At 42.1% G+C, this 22,466-nt stretch overlaps 1 protein-coding gene across 6 annotated transcripts in view; it reads right to left on the bottom strand.

Annotated features, from left to right (window-relative positions):
- snx25 (sorting nexin 25) overlaps positions 1-22,466 on the bottom strand; it is a 309,072-nt gene that overhangs the window by 266,295 nt on the left and 20,311 nt on the right. For 3 of the 6 annotated variants that reach the window (XM_072257750.1, XM_072257754.1, XM_072257755.1), the window contains exons 1-2: positions 21,095-21,256; positions 20,422-20,805 (exon numbers count right to left, since the gene is read on the bottom strand). In XM_072257750.1, coding sequence (XP_072113851.1) covers positions 20,422-20,685 — 264 coding nt within the window. In that variant the 5' untranslated portion in view covers positions 20,686-20,805; positions 21,095-21,256. Of the gene's footprint in view, positions 1-20,421; positions 20,806-20,953; positions 20,973-21,094; positions 21,257-22,466 lie in introns of those variants that run through there. The other 3 variants (XM_072257751.1, XM_072257753.1, XM_072257752.1) reach the window with 3 other exon arrangements.

Here is a 22,466-nt window from a genome sequence, read left to right as displayed (position 1 = left end):
CGTGGTTGACCATGGGTACTGCGCCTCTGATAGTCACTGGGAGTGGCCTCTCCAGGGCGCAAGCCAGGGCAGAGTTGATCTGGAGATCTGTCGCCCATGCAGTGGGACCCCCCTCTCCATGCTGATGACAGGTCCAAAGGAACGACGGAAGTCGATACAGTTTGGTGCCAGCAGCATCGCAGGAGTTGCCGTGCCGGTGCTGGGTACAGCAGTCAGCCGCATTCGGGACTCCGACTCCGGATTTTCCCTCAGGGTTTACTCCCAAAGCCTTTCCCGTGAGCGGGTATAGCCGCAAGACAGCGGAGGTTTGAAATCGGAGTTTTCCCTCTCCTAGGTGAGCTACCATCTGTGGTTAACGAGCCCCATCTGCCCAGAGCAACTGGTTTTAAGGTGCCAGTGGCCCACCTTTACCCCTTGTCCTGTCAGTGGGAACAGCTCCGCCGGGCATAAGAACTATGCCACACGTGAAGGCCAGGAGTTGGACTTGGTTGTCAGAGGCTGTTGAGGCGCACGCCATGAAGAGCATTTGTTTAGCAGTGGGAGTTCGCCCCCAGTACCACCCTTCGGCTATGACTACCTTTGGAGCCTGTGATTAGACTACTGTTAAATAGGTGGGTTGTTGGGTGGTGCGGCTCATTGGGCCGGAAGGCTCTGTTCCACACTCTAAAAGTAAATAAATAAAATTCCAAAGATTCATGTCACTGGACGTACAGTGGAAGGTATCCTTACCGGTTGCGTCACAGCCGGTATAGAAACTCAAGTACAAAGCAACAAGAGAAGCTTCAGAGTAGAGGACATAGCCAGCCCCATCAGGGGTACAGCTCTCTCCGTCATCATGGAAAAGAGCCAATGCGTCAAGGAAGTGAGAACCCCTCCCCTTCCTGCTCATACCCTCTTCTCAATGCTGCCGTCAGGCAGAAGGTACAGCAGCCTGAAGACCCACACCTCGAGGTTCAATAACAGATTCTTCCCAACTGCCATCTGGTTCTTGAACTAACCTGAAGAACCGCCCCCATCCCCCATCTTTCCTTTTTCCTTCTCTCAACTTCCACTAATGTTATGTTTATTTTGACCAAGTTATGTGTAATTCATGCTTCTGTTAGCTTATGTTTGCATTGTACTGTGCTGCAGAAAATGAATTTTTATGGCATTTATACCCTACGTATGTAACAATAAATTTAAAACATGAATACGAGAATATTTCTCTTCATTACATCCCTAACTGACCTACTGCCTATTCTGAGACTGCCATCCCTGGAAAACATCCCTCTGAATCCACTCTTATCAAGCCCGTAAGGAATCCTGAAGAAGGGTCTTGGTCAGAAAAGTCAACTGTTTATTCCTCTCCATAGATGGTGCCTGACCTGCTGGGTTCCTCCAGCACTTTGTGTACATTCCTAAAGATATCTTGGCACTTTCATTGTTACACACTTTTGTACCCTTCTGTTGTGATAAGACACAAATTCAAAAGCCTGAAGTTAAAGTTCATGACCCCTACCACTTCAGCATACAGTGAGATTCCATGTTAATACTTAACATGCAACTTGTAATTCAGAATTTACCTTCCAGGTTATCTTCAACACCCTGTTCACTTGGAAAATTAGCAGCATTATCAGGGGAGCTAGCTTATTTCCTAGCTGATTACCTCCTCCAACTACTGCAGGATTACTCACACATGAATACAGGGGGAAAAAAATAAGAGCTGCTTAGATCTATCTTAAATACGTAATGGTTTTCCAGACTACTGTATACTGGAAATTAAATTGTACTTATTTTGTTCAGCAACATTGACAGGGGCACAATTCAATTAATATGGTGCTGCTTCCACTGACAATAAAGCAACAAAAGTTTAAAAAAAAACAGCTTGCAATTATTTGATAAAAAATGACCTCTACAAAAAATTGGTAGAGAGCCAGAATGAGAGGTATCAGGAGTAAGTCAGTGGAATAAAAGGATGTTAAAATGAAATCAGTAAGGGACAAAGGAGAAATTACACACAAGGATAAGCAGGTGATTGGAAATAGTTGTGTTCAAAGTTGATAACTGGTCTTTCCAGTTTGTGTCAGAACTTCCCAGTTCTGACGTTTGGTCAGATTTGTTTATTATTGTCACATGTACTGGAGTACAGTGGAAAAACTTTATTTTACATGCTCTCCAACTTACATCAGTACATTGACTTAGCACAAGGGGGAAAAGAACAACAGAAGGCAGAATAAAGTGCTACCGTTACAAAGGAAGTGCAGAGCAAGCAGACAATAAAACGCAAGGCCATAACTGGGTAGGACCGTGAAGTCTAGAGTCCATCGTATCGAAACAAGAGACTTACAACAGAAGGACAACAGTAGTACATGCTTTCAGGCTTTTGTACATTCTGCCCGACTGGACAGAAGAGAAAAAAGAACATCTAGGGTGAGTGGAGTCTTCGATTATGCTGGCTGTTGTACTGAGGCAGCAAGAAATGTAGACAGTGCATGGCGTGGAGGCTGGTTTGCATGATGTGCTGATCTGTGTCTACAGCTTTCTGTAGATTCTTGCAATCTCAGGTATCTGCTGTATAAAGTCATAATGCATCTGTTTAGGATGACTTCCATAGCCGTCATCATCATCATGTGCCGTATTATATGACAAAGGCGATCATGATCTTTCCATGACCATGATTATTCTTCTACACAAGTGATTTGCCATTGTCTTCTTCTGGGCAGTGTGTTTACAAGATGGTTGACCCCAGCCATTATCAATACTCTTCAGAGATTGTCTGGTGTCAGTGGTCGCATAACCAGGACTTGTGATATGCACCAGCTGCTCATACAACCATCCACCTGCTCCCATGGCTTCACGTGACCCTGATCAGAGGGGCTAAGCCAGTGCTACACTTTGCCCAAGAGTAACCTGGAGGCTAGCAGAGGGAAGGAGCGCCTTACACCTCCTTTGGGAGATACACATCTCCACTCCACTACCCTGATTTCTATAGTGCAGCCATAAAAGTAGGTAATGGTTGAAGGGAACATGGCAAATGTCTTTAACCTCTCGAGGAAGTAGAGGTACCAGTGAGCATTTTTAGCTGTAGCAATTACATGATTGGACTTAGACTGGCTATAGGCAATATTCCACTTAGATGAGCCTGAAACTCTCAACTCTTTCTACCCAAGCACCATTGTAAACAAGAGCATATGCATCACCCCTCTTTCTGTAATCAATAACCAGCTCTTCTTTTCCCGGCGTTGAGGGAAATATTGTTCAATGTAGGTGTCTTTACTGCCCAAATAGTAGTCAGTCTGTGATGTTAAATCAGGGTGTTTTCTCCCCCCCCTCCCCACTCCCTCTCTCTCTCCCCAGATACTACTCAACCTGCTGGGGTTTTCCAGCAACAGCTGTGTTCTGTGACACAGTTTCAGCATTGTTACTTTTCCTGTCCTCTCTGTTCTTATTCCTTTCCCTCTACATTCACCTCCTACAGACTCATTAACTGTAATGAATTTTCTCTTTTTCAGCCAGCAACATCACTCCTGACATCATTCACTCAACTTTATCACAGGTATTTCCTCCTCCCTACAGCTCAAAATAAATGTGTTTTCTAACCTCAGTTTCCAAGAAAAGTCAAAACCACCGGGATTAAAAAAAAACACATGCAGATGTTGCCTGACATGCAGAGTACTTCCAGCATTTTCTGTTCCTATTTCACTACCATCAATACCTTTAGCAGCTTAACATACACTGCAAATAATGGCACAGAAAGCAAGGTGCAGAGCTCCACAGAGGAGGAGGTCAGATCTCAGCGAAGACCATATATAACCATATAACAATTACAGCACAGAAACAGGCCACCTCGGCCCTTCTAGTCCGTGCTGAACTCCCACCCTCACCTAGTCCCACCGACCTGTATTCAGCCCATAACCCTCCATTCCTCTCCTGTCCATATAGCTATCCAATTTAACTTTAAACAACAACATCGAACCCGCCTCAACCACTTCTGCTGGAAGCTTGTTCCACACAGCTACCACTCTCTGAGTAAAGAAATTCCTCCTCATGTTACCCCTAAACTTTTGCCCTTTAACTCTCAATTCATGTCCTCTTGTTTGAATCTCACCCATTTTCAATGGAAAAAGCCTATCCACGTCAACTCTATCAATCCCCCTCATAATTTTAAACACCTCTATCAAGTCCCCCCTCAACCTTCTACACTCCAAAGAATAAAGACCTAGCTTGTTTGAGCACCTCCGCTCCGTCCACCAAAAGATACAGGATCTCCCAGTAGCCACCCACTTCAACTCTGCTTCCCACTCCCATTCAGATATGTCCATACATGGCCTCCTCTACTGCCATGATGAGGCTAAACTCAGATTGGAGGAGCAACACCTCATATACCATCTAGGTAGTCTCCAGACCCTTGGTATGAACACAGAATTCTCCAACTTCGGGTAATTCCCTCCCCCTCCCTTCCCCTATCCCTATGTCACTCTGCCCCCTCCCCCAGCTGCCTACCTCCTCCCTCTTGGTTCCGCCTCCTTCTACTACCCATTGTGTTTTCCCCTATTCTTTCTTCACCTTTCCTGCCTATCACCTCCCTGCTTCCCCTCCCCCACCCCTTTATCTTTCCCCTTACTGGTTTTTCACCTGGAACCTACCAGACTTCTCCTTCCCACCCTCCCCCCACTTTCTTTATAGGGCCTTTGCCCCTTCCCCCTACAGTCCTGACAAAGGGTTCCGGTCCGAAATGTCGACCGATCTTTTCCACTGATGCTGCCCGACCTGCTGAGTTCCTCCAGCGTGTTGTGAATGTTGCTTTGACCCCAGCATCTGCAGATTATTTTGTGTTTATAACTTGTTCAATCTTTTTCTGTAACTTAGGAGATGAAACCCAGGCAACATTTTAGTAAACCTCCTCTGTACTCTCTCAATTTTATTGACATCTTTTCTATAATTCAGTGACCAGAACTGTACACAATACTCCAGATTTGGCCTTACCAATGAGTTATACAATTTCAACATTACATTCCAACTCCTATACTCAATGCTCTGATTTATAAAGGCTTACCAAAAGCTTTCTTCACCACCCCATCCACATGAGATTCCACCTTCAGGGAACTGTGCACCATTATTCCTAGATCCCTCTGTTCTACAGCATTCTTCAATGCCCTACCATTTACCATGTATGCTCTATTTTGATTAGTCCTACCAAAATGTAGCACCTCACATTTATCAGCATTAAACTCCATCTGCCATCTTTCAGCCCACTCTTCTAACTAGCCTAAATCTCTCTGCAAGCTTTGAAAACCTACTTCATTCTCTACAACGCCACCTATCTTAGTATCATCTGCATACTTACCAATCCAATTTACCACCCCATCATCCAGATCATTAGTATATATGACAAACAACATTGGACTCGGTACAGATCCCTGAGGCACACCGCTACACACCCTCCTCCAATCTGACACACAGTTATCCATCACTACTCTCTGGCGTCTCCCATCTAGCCACTGCTGAATCCATTTTACTACTTCAATATTAATGCCTAACGATTGAACCTTCCTAACTAACCTTCCATGTGGAACCTTGTCAAAGGCCTTACTGAAGTCCATATAGACAACATCCACCGCTTTACCCTCGTCAACTTTCTTAGTAACCTCATCAAAAAATTCAATAAGGTTTGTCAAACATGACCTTCCACGCACAAATCCATGTTGACTGTTCCTAATCAGACCCTGTCTATCCAGATAATTATATATACCATCTCTAAGAAAACCTTCCATCAATTTACCCACCACTGATGTCAAACTCACAGGCCGATGCAGTTTAAAATGTTGCTGAGGAATTGATGCATGAGGGAGGTCTTCATGGATTAATGGGCTCCCTTCCAGGCATGTGGGAAACCCGGACAAACAAGACCATTTGCATCAGAACCGGACAGGAACCAATTAGCTTCGCCAGGAGGTTTGATGGTGTCACTTGGCAGAGTTTGAACTAGAGCAGCAAGTGGGAGAATGTATGTATGACAAGACAGTCTGAAAAGAACGAGAGCCAATGTCAGGCTAATAAACATGGTGGAACTGATGGGCTGAAATGAGTTTATTTCAACATTAGGAGTGTTATGCTGTCGGAGGGACAGGGCTGGCAGCTCAACATTCCTGGGTTTGATTGTTTTACATGTGAGTGGGGGGTTAAAAGATGCAGAGGTTACCCCACTGGGAATGTCACAGCAGATGGAAGGCTCATTTACAGAGGCAATCTGCAGTTACACTGATGGGATTATCGTATTGGCCCCCAATAACCACCGGGAGGTGGAGGATCGGATATGTTGATGCTTATGGAGAGGTGCAGAACAACAGGGTTGTCATAGTGAGGGACTTTATCTTCCCTAGAATTGACTAGATCTTACTCGATACTTAGATGTGCAAGATTTGTTCAGTGAATCCGTGGAGTGTTTGATACATTATGTACAGGGCCCAACCAGAGTTGAGAACATATGGGAATTAGCTTTGGTACGGTAACAGAGGAACAATATTTCGCACAGCGCATAAAAGCAAACTTGCCAGAGGTTCTGATTCTATCAGTTATTCAGCAAACTCTCATTGCAGTATATATATCTGGGGTGAGAAATGAAGTCTAGTTTCAAGAAGTTTTGTTTTCACCCGTAGATAGCCAGGTAGCATTCATTGTCTAGGGCTATTATGTCAGAGGTGCCATATAAAGTGCTAGCTACTGCACAAAACCAGACCTGTGTGAAACCAATACCCAGACAATCTTCCAAACAGCAGGTGAACAAAGTAAAAAATTGGGCAGATGAATATGGGAAATTAAAAAATATACACTGTATTTATAATAAAATTCTCCAAATGCTGGAAATACACACACACACAAAAAAAAAATCAATACTGGAGTACAACCAACACACATCAAAGTTGCTGGTGAACGCAGCAGGCCAGGCAGCATCTGTAGGAAGAGGTGCAGTCGACGTTTCAGGCCGAGACCCTTCGTCAGGACTAACTGAAGGAAGAGTGAGTAAGGGATTTGAAAGTTGGAGGGGGAGGGGAAGATCCAAAATGATAGGAGAAGACAGGAGGGGGAGGGATAGAGCCAAGAGCTGGACAGATGATAGGCAAAAGGGGATACGAGAGGATCATGGGACAGGAGGCCCGGGGAAAGACAAGGGCGGGGGGGGACCCAGAGGATGGGCAAGAGGTATATTCAGAGGGACAGAGGGAGAAAAAGGAGAGTGAGAGAAAGAATGTGTGCATAAAAATGAGTAACAGATGGGGTACGAGGGGGAGGTGGGGACTTAGCGGAAATTAGAGAAGTCGATGTTCATGCCATCAGGTTGGAGGCTACCCAGACGGAATATAAGGTGTTGTTCCTCCAACCTGAGTGTGGCTTCATCTTTATAGTAGAGGAGGCCGTGGATGGACATGTCAGAATGGGAATGGGATGTGGAATTAAAATGTGTGGCCACTGGGAGATCCTGCTTTCTCTGGCGGACAGAGCGTAGATGTTCAGCAAAGCGGTCTCCCAGTCTGCGTTGGGTCTCGCCAATATATAAAAGGCCACATCGGGAGCACCGGACGCAGTATATCACCCCAGTCGACTCACAGTTCTAGAAAAGATACACGAGGAGGTAAAACAGTGGGTGGAACTGCACTACGAATCGGACAATGTCACAGCTGCACTCGGGGAGACATAATGGAGGGGTCAGACACTGAATCCATTTGGGTAGAACTCAGGAATAGGAAGGGTGCAATCACACTGATGGGATTGTACTACAGACCCCCTAATAGCCACAGGGACATTGAGGAACAGATATGTAATCAGATTAAGGAAATGTGTAAAGATAATAGGGTGATGGAGAATTTCAACTTCCCTAATATAAACTGGGACCTTCTTAGTGTAAGGGATGTAGGTGGGAAGAATTTGTTAAGTGTATCCAGGAAGGTTTCTTAAATCAATATGTGGACGATCCAACAAGAGGAGGGGTCATACTGGACCTGGTGTTGGGTAATGAGCCGTGCCAGGTGAATGGTTAGGGAACAGTGGCCACAACTCCTTAACTTTCAGGATAGCTATAGATAAGGATAAGCATGGTCTTTGTGGAAGAGTTTTAAATTGGAGTAGGGCAAATTATGTAGGCATTAGGCAGGAACTAAGAAACGTTAGTTGGGAACACCTTTTCTCCAGATATGTGGAGAGTGTTTAAAGATCAATTGCACAGAGTGCAGGAAAGTTATGTTCCTGTTAGAAGGAAGGACATGGATGGAAAGATAAGAGAACAAGGGGGACGTCAGAGCTAAGTTTTTCCACACAGAGAGTGGTGGGTGTGTGGAATGCACTGCCAGCAAAGGTGGTAGAGACGGATACAAAAGGGCTTTTACGAGACTCTTAGATAAGTACAACATGGAGCTTAGAAAAATAGAGGGCTATGCGGTAGGGAAATTCTAGGCAGCTTCTAAAGAAGGTTACAATGTCGGCACAACATTGTGGGGCTGATGTTTCTAACTCAGAGGGTCAGACAGCATCTATGGAGAGGAATAAGCAGTCGACATTTCAGATTGAGGCCTTCATCGGGGCCTGCCGAGTTCCTCCAGCATTTTGGATATATTTATATCACTAATCCTAGCAAACAAGTAGATTCAAAATTTCCTTCCAATTTTATTTGCAGCCCATGGCAGGAAGTGGGAGATATTTATACAAAATTCCAGTTATTCTTATGTTTGAATGCATTTTTCTAGAATGGCAGATATTATTCAGTTCATATCTCTGTACATAATCATGCTATGCCTGATTAATGGAAAGCAAGACAAATATATTATTTTTTCCAGGTGGAGGATAAAGAAGAATTCCTTGAGATAGTAGAATAATCTTTTGAAGTTATTTAACAGATTTCTGAAGTGAACTGGCAAGTAACTAAAAATTTAGTACCCAAAACAGAATCCAAACACAAGTTGCCCCTTCTGACAGCAGTATCACAACGTGCACCAAACAGGACTTCAATTTCTCTCTGGTACGAGCTTGATGGGCTCATCTTGCAGCTCAATCAGAGAATCAATGAAGCATAGTTTTGAAAAAGGGAAAGAAAAGGCAAACGTGTGACTGGCAAGCCATCAGATATTGTAATACTATACGTGATATACAAACAATGTGTAATAATAGCACTAACGGATAGTACCTGGATGCACTGTCAATTTGTTCAGCAGCTACATATCATTTTTCAATCATAACATAATTCTGTAGCAAGGTAATCACAGCAAGCATTTCAGTAAGAATTATTCTAATTCTACAATACCAATTATCCAATGTCTTCTCTCGCACATGGTGATCAAACAACAAGAAGCCAATTTTACTATGAAAATAACAGAAAGATTAAAGGCGCTCACCATTACTTATGAACAAATTGAAATACAATTTACAGTTTGCAAAGATGGTCAGGCAATGCCGAAAATCACAAACTAGTCATCTGGATATATCAATCCTCCACAAGTTGCATAAAAATGGCACTTAGCCAAAAAAAACCCTTCCAATTCAAATATACCAATGGATATGAAGTTCTGAAAGTGATATTGTTGCTATGGGCCAAACTTATGCAGTAAGTTAGACCTTGGTTTTTAGTGGTATATTGCGTCTCATGCCTTCGGCTTTTAATCATTTAATAAACATTTTATTGAAGAAATATATTTATTTCTATTTCCTCTTGCTCCCATAATCTAATATTACTTTCCTTCCTTTTCTATATCTTTTAATATCCAATTCAACACAGAATAAAGAAATCAAATATAAGCTTCCTGGAACAGACAGTGCTACTCATTCATGGTTTTCAACCTGACAAACCAAAATAGTTATACTGGAGACACAAGAGACTGCAGATGCTGGAATCTGGAGAAAAGACAAACTGCTGGAGGAACTCAGCAGTTCAGGCAGCACCTGCAGAGGGAAATGAACAGTTGACATTTTAAATCAAGACCTTTCACCTGGACTCAGTCCATTTGAGCTCATGAAGGGTCTTGACCTGATATACTGACTATCGATTTCCCTCTAAAGATGCTGCCTGATCCACTAAATTCCTCCAGCAGTTTGTTTTTGTTCAACATGGCTATACCGACTGAACCCCACCTTTGGGTCAAGTCTTCTACCTGCTTCCTTATGACTCTTAAAAAACAGATCTGTCTCCCTGCCACAATGACACAAAGGTAGCAGCAGGAAAAACCCTAGCAGTCCATAATATCAATTACAGACCTCATGGCAGCAAGTCAAACAAGTGGCAAGGAAACTTCCAGCTGAATGTCATATGCACTATTCCTTAGCTAATACATTAGTTGAGCACAACTCCATGTTGAACACTACTCAGTACAGGTTTCCCCCGCCATCTGAATGTAGTGTTCCTGTAAAACGGTTCGTAAGCCGAAACATCGTAAAGCGAAGAAGCAATTACCATTTATTTATATGGGAAAATTTTGTGAGCGTTCACAGACCCAAAAATAACCTACCAAATCATGCCAAATAACACATAAAACCTAAAACAACAGTAACATATAGTAAAAGCAGGAATGATATGATAAATACACAGCCTATATAAAGAATACATTTCCACAATCATTACTGAACTGTTCTCCGGAGCGAAAATCTCACGCAAGCGCTGTTGGCAAAAACATGGCGCAAGCGCTCTCCAGTAACCTTTAAGCTATGAAGCTGCCAAATCATACCAAATAACACGTAAAAATACACAGCCTATATAAAGTAGAAATAATCTACATACAGTGTAGTATCACTTACCGGAATTGGTTCAGCGCCGAGCACACTGATGATGGTGTGTTAGACTGAGTCGTCGGAGTTTGGGTGGTGCAGTGGCCCCCCACCCTCCAGGCCACTGAGCGATACACTGCCACGAAGAATGCAGGGGTCCAGCGGCAGCCGGGAGGTACACAGCACATCTTTAAGAAAAAAGCCGAAACAAACATGCTAATTAATTAGGTGCCACTCATAATTGTCGGCCCAGATCAGTGCCGATTTCCAATTGCGTCATCTCTGATCTGGGCCAACAATTACGTGTCGGTGGCACCTAACTAATTAGCATGTTTATTTCGGCTTTTTTCTTAAAGATGTGCTGTGTGCCTCCCGGCTACCTTTGCATTCTCCGCGAATCGGTATGTCCGTGGCCTGGGGTGGTGGGACACTGAGGTGTCATCTCATCGCTTGTTTCCATTAAAGCAGGCAGCTTATCTTCTCCTATGACTGCCCACCTCGATGTCAAAGGTCAAGGTGCGTCGTCTGCTGTGGCTGATGCGGAAGGCTTGCTTGACTGCTGAGCCTCGCGTATTTTTCTATCACACAGTTCTTTAACAAGGACTCAAACCATCCTGCAAATATCCCCTAAACCAACGTACCCTTTCAAAATTAAAGTCGTACTTTATCATTACTCATTCGGTTTTGATTGTTATCCTTTTTTCTTCCAATTGCATCAGCTCTTCATCTGTCAGTTCTTGGTGATGGGATGCCAAAACCTCTTCAACATCATCTTCGTCAACTTCCACAAGCCAAACTCACGTTGTCCTTACTTCATTCACTACGATCAAAACGCTTAATTATGTCTAGTTTTACCGTAAGTGTAACACCCTTACGAGCTCTTTCAGGCTTTTCCAATACCATAGAACTCATCTTGCAAACGGCTGCTCACAGGCTCGCGTTTAAGCAATGCTGGCGAGAATCCGGGGGACAGCGGCTGCTCGGGGCGCGCTGCCTTTTATCGCGCGCTGTATTTTTTTTCGTAACAGTGAAAACACCTTCTGAAAGCGAAAATAGGGTGCTAATGTAGGTCTTTCGTAACAGTGAGGTTTCGTAAAGCGAACGTTCGAAAAGCAGGGGACACCTGTAGTAGTCAAGGTCAAATACAGGGATGGGCGAATGAGGGAAAAAGCAATATGACCTCACCTTTGGTTTTCTCATCATTCACAATGCATGTGCCTGACAGCATTGGCAGAAGCAATCACCACATGGATCCATTGAGGGCAAGTCTCACCTTCATGCTAATAAATAGGGCAGAAAAAGGATCTAGTGCTTTCCCAGCATATATGAAGAAAACACTCTTCTCGGGCTTCCAGCTGGGTATAGGTATCAATTTTAACCAATGTTTCAATGACAAACTCTGCCAGCTTCATCAGGGATGATGCCTGGGCAATCTAGTCCAGTGGTGTATATACCCTTCTCCTCCATCCCTCTTGATTGGCTAGTCCTCATCCAATCAGGCTTCCGCTGTGCCACTTTGTTTACAATGGAATTCCAGTTCTTACTTAAAGTAAGACCTTCCACATTGTTAACATTCTTTTTCTCTAGTTTTATTTCCATGGCTTCCTTCACCAGGCAGTCCCAAAAGCCATTGGTGCAGCACAGTAGTTTTGTGCCGAAGTCAATCCTATGGCCGTTGCAAACACAATGTTCTGCTACCAACAATTTTTCCAGATAACCCATACGGATACACCTCCTCCCATGCTCCTTGAGGCGGGTTTCCACCATGCATCCCATCTGGCCGATACACGCTGCTCCTCATTCACAAGGAACCCTGTAAATGCTAGCTGTCCTGAAGCCCAAGGTGTTTATTTGTAAAAGGGACAGATTTAGATTGGGTCTTGCAGATTAAAATTACAGTTTATGAGCAGAACTGTGTTCCTCCACAATTTGCGATGTCATCTTTATATATTCTTCACTATCAACCCAATGGACCAATCCAGGATCAATGATGACTGTGAAAGAATATGCCACAACTTCTGTGCTATAATCATTCCACAGGCCAGCACCAGATTAAGGTGCCAACCTGAGAAACAAATATTTATGCAACTACCCACATGGTGAACATCAGAAAATGGCATACAACTGGAAATGAAAGGTGGGGGGGGGGCACGTGCTGTTTACCTATGTTGCGCACCACATGCATTTTGAATCATATTTTGTTAATTTATGATAATATTTTGTTCTGTGTGCTGTACTTCACCTTTCCCACCCATTTGGCCTCATCTATCACCATCTAGCTACCCTTCTTTCCTCTTTCCCCTACACCCCCCTTCTATTCTGGCATCTTCCCACTTTCTTCTCAGTCCTGAAAAAGGATCTTGGCCCGAAACATCAACTGTTTATTCATTTCCATAGATGCTGCCTGACCTGCTGAGTTCCTCCACAGTTTGTGCGTGTTGCTTTGGATTTCCAGCAACTGCAGATTTCCTCGCATTTATGATTGCAGCTTACAAAGCAAGCAATAATTATGGTACATGATCTTACATGAGTTGAACTGTTGATTAAACCTGGAAGTACTGTTTAGGGCCTTGAATGGTGGTGAGAGAGGAGGTGAAAGGGCAGATTTAGCACTTGTCCCACTTGCAGGGTTAGTGCCAGGAGGGAGATCAGTGAGGAGGGTGTGTGGACAATGGAAATCACGTAGAATATTGATACACTTTCATTTTTGGGACAAATTCAAAATCATGCTATGGAATTATAAGAAAAATATTTCTCAACTAAAGGCATAAGTAAAACAGCTTCAGACTTAAACAAAAAACAGTGCTCCTTGTAACCATGAACTTGCTTTGCAAAACTGCCTCCTTTTTGTCACCATTTATCAAATCTTAGTCAATGTGGATAAAATTCACAGAGGCTCCACTTTACAGTCATATCAAACAGCGAACTGTACTGCAAAAATGGTCACTTTAACCCTCACTACAGGCTTTCTGATCAAATATTTGGCACATGAGTTGAGGGAAAAAAATACATGATCTGTTGTAGCTTGCGGAGATAAAAAGATTATGCTCTTTGTTCTCCATCCATGAAAATGCATAATATATCGAACAAAATGAATTCCGTAAGCCAGCAATGTAAAATTGTTAAAATTTGCATTAATATAGTCACGACTCATTCTAATTGCAGAGCTCCTTCAAAAAAAAAAATTCATGCCTTTGTACCACAGCTTTCAGAACTTCATCTGGATCCAACACACTTTATTCCAACCATTCAGTGTTAGTTTGTAATACAGGAAACAGTACACAATTTACATTCAGCAGATTGACACATAAATCTACAAAAAATATTGATGGTTCTGTGCTGTTGATTGGGATACAAGTGTCGAGCAGACAACTTCCCTGTTCATCTTTGAAATAATGTCTTTTGATGGTTTACATTGTTTACAAGGTTCAAAGTTCAAAGTAAATTTATTATCAAGTATGTATGCACTCAGTGACCACATTATTAGGTAACTCATGGCCTAATAAAATGACCACTGAGTGTATATTCCTGGTCTTCTACTGCTGTAGTCCATCCACTTCAAGTTTCAACATGCGTGTTCAGAAATGCTCTTCTACGCATCACTATTGTAATACGTGGTTATTAGATTTACTGTTGCCTTCCTGTCAGCATGAACCAGTCTGGCCATTCTTCTCCGACCTCTCTCATTAACAATTTCATTAACATTAGCATTTCCGTGTATAGAACTGTCACTCATTGGATGGGTTTTGTTTCTTGGAGCATTCTCTATAAACTAGAGCCTATTGTGCATGAAAATCCCAGGAGATCAGCAGTTACTGAGATACTCTACCTACCCCTTCTGACACCAGCAATCATTCCACAAAGTCACTTAGATCAGGTTTCTTCCTCATTCTGATGTTTGGGCTGAACAACAACTGAACCTTTTGACCTTATCTGCATGCTTTTATACATTGAGCTGCTGCCACATGACAAGCTGATTAGATATTTGCATTAACGAGGTGTACAGGTGTTGCTAATAAAGTGACTACTGTGTGTATGTTACCATAAACTACCTTGAGATTCACTTTCTTGCAAGCATGTACAAGATACAATTGAATTTTATGAAAAACTGTACATATACAAAGACTGAGAAACAACCAACATGCAGAAGGCAAACTATGCAAATAAACATATTGAGAACAACATAAGTTATAAAGAGTCCATGAAAATGAGTCTGTACATCATAGAATCAGTTCATCGTGGTGAATGAAATTATCCACAATTCAGGAGCTTGATGGTTGTAAGGTAATAGCTGTTCCTGAACCTAGTGGTGTGCACCCCAAGGCTTCTGTAGCTCCTGCCCAATGAGAGGAGTGAAAAGAGGGAATAACCTGGATGGTGAGGGTTTTTGATGATGGACAACATTTTTTTGTGGCAGTGCTCCATGAAAATGCACTCAGCTCAGTGGCGGGGGGTTTTGTTTGTGATAGACGCACTGTATTGACTTTCTACTTTCTGCTTTTTTTCATTCCTGGGCATTGGTGTTTTCATGCCAGGCTGTGATGCAAGCAGACAGGGTACTCACCACCATGCACCTATAGAGATTTGTCAAAGTTTTTGGTGAGATGCTGAATCTCCATAAACTTCTAAGAAAGCATAGTTGGCTGTCATGTCTTCTTTGAGAAAGTAGTAGAAATATGGCTTGATATCTTCTTTGAAAAATAATCAGACTGACAATCTAGAACTCCCTCAATGCATTCCTATAATGGAATGTCAGCCTAGATTTTCGTTCCCCCAAGTATTTTCTTAATGGCAAAATGGGCAGATGAAAAGGATTTTCTGCTTGGGCTATATTGGCACATAACTGCAAAGGAGCATGTATCTCTGGTTACACACATCAAAGTTGCTGGCGAACCCAGCAGGCCAGCCAGCATCTCTAGGAAGAGGTACAGTCGACATTTCGGGCCAAGACCCTTCGTCAGGACTAACTGAAAGAAGAGCTAGTAAGAGATTTGAAAGTGGGAGGGGGAGGAGGAGATCCAAAATGATAGGAGAAGACAGGAGGGAGAGGCATGGAGCCAAGAGCTGGATAGTTGATTGGCAAAAGGGATATGAGAGGATCATGGGACAGGAGGCCTAGGGAGAAAGAAAAGGGGGAGGGGGGAAAAACCCAGAGGATGGGCAAGGGGTATAGTGAGAGGGACAGAGGGAGAAAAAGGAGAGAGAGAAAAAGAATGTGTGTATATAAATAAATAACAGATGGGGTACAAGGGAGAGGTGGGGCATTAGCGGAAGTTTGAGAAGTCAATGTTCATGCCATCAGGTTGGAGGTTACCCAGACGGAATATAAGTGTTGTTCCTCCAACCTGAGTGTGGCTTCATCTTTACAGTAGAGTAGGCCGTGGATAGATATATCAGAATGGTACAGTAGAGGAGGCCATGGATATCTCTGGTTATCCTGGTATCCCCTTGGCACTGGATTAAGACTTGGCCTTCTGCCAAGGTTCATCGTACAAGCTAAATGTCACCCCACATATACTTCTTCCATATAGAATCCATTATATTCTGACTCCTCAGGTGCAAGAGCCATTCCTGGCACTACACTCAATTTCTCAATCAATTTACAACCTTAACATCGAAATCTGTAGAAAGTCATTTGCTAATGGAGCCACAGCCATCATAATGAATGACAGTTCAACAGTGAAGTTGATGTGGGTTAAAAGCTTGCAGACAATATCTACTAATAATAGGACTGCACTGGCATCAGCTGAAATTGCAGTATCAACTCCATCTAATTTGCTTTTTAACAGTAACAGTGTACCTCCACTCTCAATCCTCTCCCTCTTCCAAATTCTACATTCAAGCCGAACTAAGATTTCATAATGTCAAAGAGATATACGTACAGCATAGATACGGGCCCTTTGTCCCACAATACTCACGTTAACTTCTTTGTCTACCTACAGTAATCCCATTTCCCATATCAGGCCCATATTCTACGATGCCTTGGTATTTAAGTTCAGGTCTTAACATCTTTTCAACATAGCAACTGTATGCAACTCTATCACCCAATATGGCAGTTCATTCCAGTTATCAATCATTCTGTGAAAAAAGAAAACTTTCAAATTGTGTTCAAGCTCCTTCCTCTCACATTAAATCTATGCCGCCTTGTTTCTGATATCACCACCATAAAGAAAAAGGTATTCATTATCTACTCTATCATTTTACAATGTTATACCCCTCTATAGGTCACACCTCAGCCTCCTTTGTATCTCTAAATAAAAATAAATATATAACCCCTTTGCTTCAACATCCTTCTGTGACTTGCTAATCTGTTGCTCTAGTTCCTGCTGACGATTGGAAAACTTGTAGCGTAACCCTAAAAAAGTGACTGCCCCTTTCCTATTCCTAAATTCCAGCAGATCCTCTCTAGGTATTACCATTATGTTTTCCCTAATTAGTAGTGTGATTTCCCTTCCTCTTTTTCATCCCCCTGAAACATCTATACTGTGGAAAGTTAAATTGCAAATCCTTGTCCTTTCCTCAGCCATGTTTCCAAGTCCACAATAATATCATAATTCAATTCCAACCACTATTCCATGATTTGAGCTTAGTTGACTTGCCTGCAAGGTCCCTTGTACTAAAAGAAAACACAATTCCGCCTGCTAGCCCTCCCATATTCCATAACTTGCTTGACTACACTGACCACGAGACTTGCTTGATTTTTTCTTTTCTTTCTTGCCAACTGCAAACTTCCTACCCTTCCTGCCAACTTTGTTTAAACCCTCTTGAATAACAGGAGCAAACTGCCCTGTGAGAATTAGTCCCTGCTTATAAGTACATTGGTCCCTGCGAGTATTGCAACCCACACAGGCCCAGTTCACTTCTAACACTAAAAATAACATATTTGCAATTTTCTTATCTGCTGAAGTCGATGTACACCTTCATTACGCTCTGAATTGTCAAATAATGCCCTTGGCGGGCTACCAAATCATTTCCAATGCAGTCTCTAATTTGCTTAAAACTTTTCCACCCACAAACATCCTACACCAAGTTTCATTCACTATCATTCTATTGTTTGTTTCCTGTTTCCCAACATAAAGAATTCAAAATCCCCATTTTATTGGTTTATTATTGATATATGTACTGAGATGCAGTGAAAACCTTATCTAGCATACCATTATTCATTACAACAGTATATTGAGGTAGCAGGAGGCAAAACAATAACAGAATGCAGAAATGACATGTTAAGAGAAAAGGCAGTGCAGGTAGACAATAAGGTACAAGATCACAATCAGGTAGATTATGAGGCCAAGAGGCCATCTGTCATACTAGTAGACTGCTTAATAGTACTTCCTTCAAATTCTTAACTTATGTTTCACCTCAGATTAATTTCTTTACAACTCCTACATGTCCCAGCACCCTATTAATCCTGGCTCCCATTGTTCCCCACTTGTGGTAGAGCTCTCAGCCATTTATTAGCTCCATCCTTTAAAACTGTCTGTCATTTACTTGCCATTTCCCACTCTGCAACTGAAGGCACCCAGCACTTCCTACTTATAATTAGAACAGTTTCTACCTTCCATCCATTGCTTTTACTCCTGCCTCTTACTGAACATATCTCCATATGCCAGAACTACATCAGTCACAAAGTACACAAGCACAGTATCTTTCCTGCCACATGTTCACTTTATCTTCAGAGAAATTCCCTTGGTTTTACCCACACTTCAATGCTACCCAGGCTAAACTGCTTCTCTCTTTCTAAGGTCTCTCACCTAAAACATTAACTGTTTCACTGTATTTTTACAAAATCTCTGATTTTTTTCAGCATTTCCCCCACTTATTTCCTCTTTTCCAATATGCACAAGTCCAACCCTCCAAGCAAGTTCCACCATTAGACTGCGAGCAACTCATTATACAGGCCTAGTTGCTTAATCTACTGTTAACGCTCCCCATTAAGACACTCTATTTGTTCTACACATCCCTCTCCTACATCTGATGAAGTCAGTCACAAAACAATGACCATTTCTTCTTCCATAGATGCTGCCTGACCTACTGAGATTGCAGCATTTCCTGTCTGTGTTTATGTTTTCCAGCATTTCCAGTTATTTTTAAATATAATTTGATGGTGTTGACAAGTCAGTTGCCTGGAATATCTCTGCAAGGTCACGATCAATGCCATTGCAAATTAATCACCTGAAAAAAGGTAAAAGCATTCCCACTCACTGCTCTGGAATATGTTAAACTCTTATATCATGAAGAAAATATCATTTCTAATGCGTTAAAGGCATTGCAAATACCTTGTTTGGCTGCAGTGGAATAATATGTATTTATCCACAATACTGAAATTAAAATGACAGTGAAGTCAAGGTCTATTTTGAAGCAAACCCAAGGAAGTCTTGCTTACACCAGTCGTGAAACAGGGTGTTTATTAAAAAGATAGCAACAGAAACACATTGAAAATGCGCATTGCATTAAAAAGTTTTGATATTCCTACAAAGACCTACATACTGCCATCCTGTTCATCATAACCTATAGAGCTTCCCAAAATGATATTTTTGTACCAATTTGGCTAAGCTCAAACATAAATCATCTGATTTTGTCACAGAACAATTTACAGCTCACATTTGTAATAGTACCCTGACGTATTCAATTTACCTCACTGGTGCTTCTCCATTCACTGAAATGTTGCTTGCACTGCAAAGCAACTCCAGGAATCAAGAGACTGCAGATAAATTCACACACGTGTCTGGCTCCACATACAGCTGTATTCCCTCAGCTTTAATCATTCAAAATGAAATACCGACTGCTTTTTTTATGTCTACATACAGAATTTAATGGGCAAAAGGTAGAAATGAGAGGGAAAAAGATAAGCCTATAACTGAACAAGAGCCGTGAAATGAATAAAAGAAGAAAAGGCAGGAAAGGGAACAAATAATAAAAGATGGCAAAAGAGAATGTCAGATAAAAGGTTTGTACAAAATTGAGATCAATCTGCAAGGAAAATACCAAAATAAGCATCTCATTTAAGCCAGGTGATGTCAGAATTAATCTGTATTCCCACACCAACTCCAGATTGTAGGTTATTATGAAATATCACTCACAGGTGTGATAACATATGAAGCCAATATTCCAGCCACAATTATCTGATCATATCAAGAAATAATCAGACATGAATAACACTAAGCTAAAATCAATAACTGAAGGAGGCTATCACAGACACCTTGCCTTCCTGATGATTTATTAATTGCATATTGAAATTACTGTAGAATGATGCAGAACAGGAGGCCATAGTTCTGCCCTTATGCATAGGTTGGCTCTCCAATCCCAATTCCCTGCCCCTTTGCCCATATCATCATTTTCCCCTTCAGGTGTGGAAGAAATTCTCCAGTTATTATTGCATTCGTCGCCAGCAATGCATCCAATATCAACCCAGTGTGTTTATAAGAAAGTAATAATATATAGAAAGATCATGTAGAAATAGGCAGTGGGTTATATAATTAGACGTACATAGTTTACTATAGGAAAAATAACGTTTGCTTTCTGGGGATAATGCCGATTACTGTGTGTGTGTGTGTGTGTGTGTGTGTGTGTGTGTGTGTGTGTGTGTGTGTGTGTGTGTGTGTGTGTGTGTGTGTGTGTGTGTGTGTGTGTGTGTGTGTGTGTGTGTGTGTGTGTGTGTGTGTGTTCGTTCTGTCTGTCTCTCGGTCAACTTACCGTAAACTGTCGCAACACTCCAAACGATCTCTCCTCTCTGGGGAAACGTAACGTCTTAAGGTTGCTTTGCTTGGCCAGTACGAGGAAAGTGCCCAGCAGGAGGCTGCTCACAGACAGCGCCAAGTAGAAGAGCAGCCTGCCGAGAAGCCAAGCGAAGAGGGACGAAGACTCCTCCAAGGAGTGGAAGCAAGAAGCTGCGAAGAGGCAAAGTCCAGCCAGGAGAAAGTAGCAACCGCGTCTGCCATCAGGACACATAGTGACCATCGCATGTCCTCCAGCAGAAACAAGCCTGACTTGCTCCTCCTCTTAAACACATCCACGTCCATAACACTTGCAAACATGTAGAAGGCACTTATAACGACTCAGGGATTAGATCCGCGGCACCTGGGAAAACATTAAAAAATACAATTGACAAATGTCCAAAAGATTTTACAAAGATGCAACATCATGTTTTGAAAGGGCAGCCAATATGATGCAAATTCTACATATTTCCCGGGACAGTCGCTTGATTTGAAGAACAACCCATCGTCACCTGCACTTGTTACAGTGCTAAATCTAGAGATTTGTCATCTCCTTCATAAACGCTAGTCTCCTGTTTCTGAAATCCTTCTTAACCATGATTTTGTTTTTAAAGGGGTCGAGCGCGTGTATGTGTTCAAATTCTTCCGCAAACCTCCAGTCCTAACGCTTTGAGATGTCGCCCAACTACCTTCCATCAGAGGGAATAAGGACAGAATGAGCCCACGTCCAAGAACTTCCTCTTTTTCTTCATTATATCCATCGGACGAGGTGTTATTTTCCAACAAACACCAATGATGAACCGTCACTTTCAATCCGCCAGTTCCTGTGCCTCAGCGTCAGCGCAATCCGGAAAGGAAACCACATCTTAAAAGGGGCAAGGTCCAAACCACGCTGGGCCCAATCGCTGCTCGAATACCAGGCTGGGATTTGCTTCACAGAAAGAGGGCGCTTTAAAAATAATTTCAATAAAATGAACTGTTCCTGCGTTCAGTAGGTTGAGTGTGGTGGGTTCGCTGGAAACCAAAGCGGCGTCGGTCAAGCCATAACCTTAGGACAAGTTTAAAATGGCATACGCCATAATAATTATGTAAACAGCAAGATAAACTTTAATTAAATACTGGATTAGGTTTATGAATCCATAGCTCTATTTTTATCGGGGTTAACAGACCGACCCTGGTCGATTATCAACTGAACTAATCCAATTACTAGAATTTCGCCCGAGGGAGCCTGCGATTATAAAGAATGGGCGGTCCAGTCAAACTAAAAATTAAAATGTTTGGTTCTCGTCGTAAATAAAATTATTGATCTGTTCAAGACAAAAAAGCAAAATCACTAAGATTTGAAGAGCTGCCGGTCCCATAAATATGCTATGTTTTTTTTCCGGTGGCGACTTTTTAAATTGCATGGACCCTCCCAATAATTTAACTTGAGAGAAGTTAAAGCTCCAAATTTACCAACAACTACATACAACCAAATAAAAGACAGTTCCACTACGATTTGGGAAAATTTAATAAAAGCCGTGGCTGAGATAGATAAACAAACAATTGCCTCCGCGTAGTGATAGCATTAACAAGTGCAAAGCAGTGCTCAGTTCCAGCGTTCAAATTACATTTCTAGGAATAGTTATTGGCTAAATGGTATGAATGTTTAAAGGCAGATTAAATAGAAAGAATAAAGAGTATGTGATTCATATAGTTCAAAAATGCTCAGATATGAGTGAATCGTCATAGATAATGGGCGGGAGGTTTTAATAACAAATGTGTTGAGCATTTTTACCAGTGAAAATCCAAGCATGCATAGATTAATTATAGTTCTTCTTCATTCACAAAATTATGATAAACAATTTTATTTTTCTGTATCTTGCAGCATCAGAGACAATTCACAAGGGGCACTTTGCCTGCGCCACCTTGTTGAAACAATGCAATTATGTTCCTGTAAATTAGTTCCCTTGAAGTGTATATCAAATTGCCTTTTTAAATTTCCTATAGAATCTATTTGAAATGTACTTTCAGGTGGGACTTGCA

This window comes from Mobula birostris, chromosome 5 (genome assembly GCF_030028105.1).
Source record: "Mobula birostris isolate sMobBir1 chromosome 5, sMobBir1.hap1, whole genome shotgun sequence".
NCBI classification, from domain to species: domain Eukaryota; kingdom Metazoa; phylum Chordata; class Chondrichthyes; order Myliobatiformes; family Myliobatidae; genus Mobula; species Mobula birostris.
This window is presented reverse-complemented; position numbering and strand designations above follow the sequence as displayed.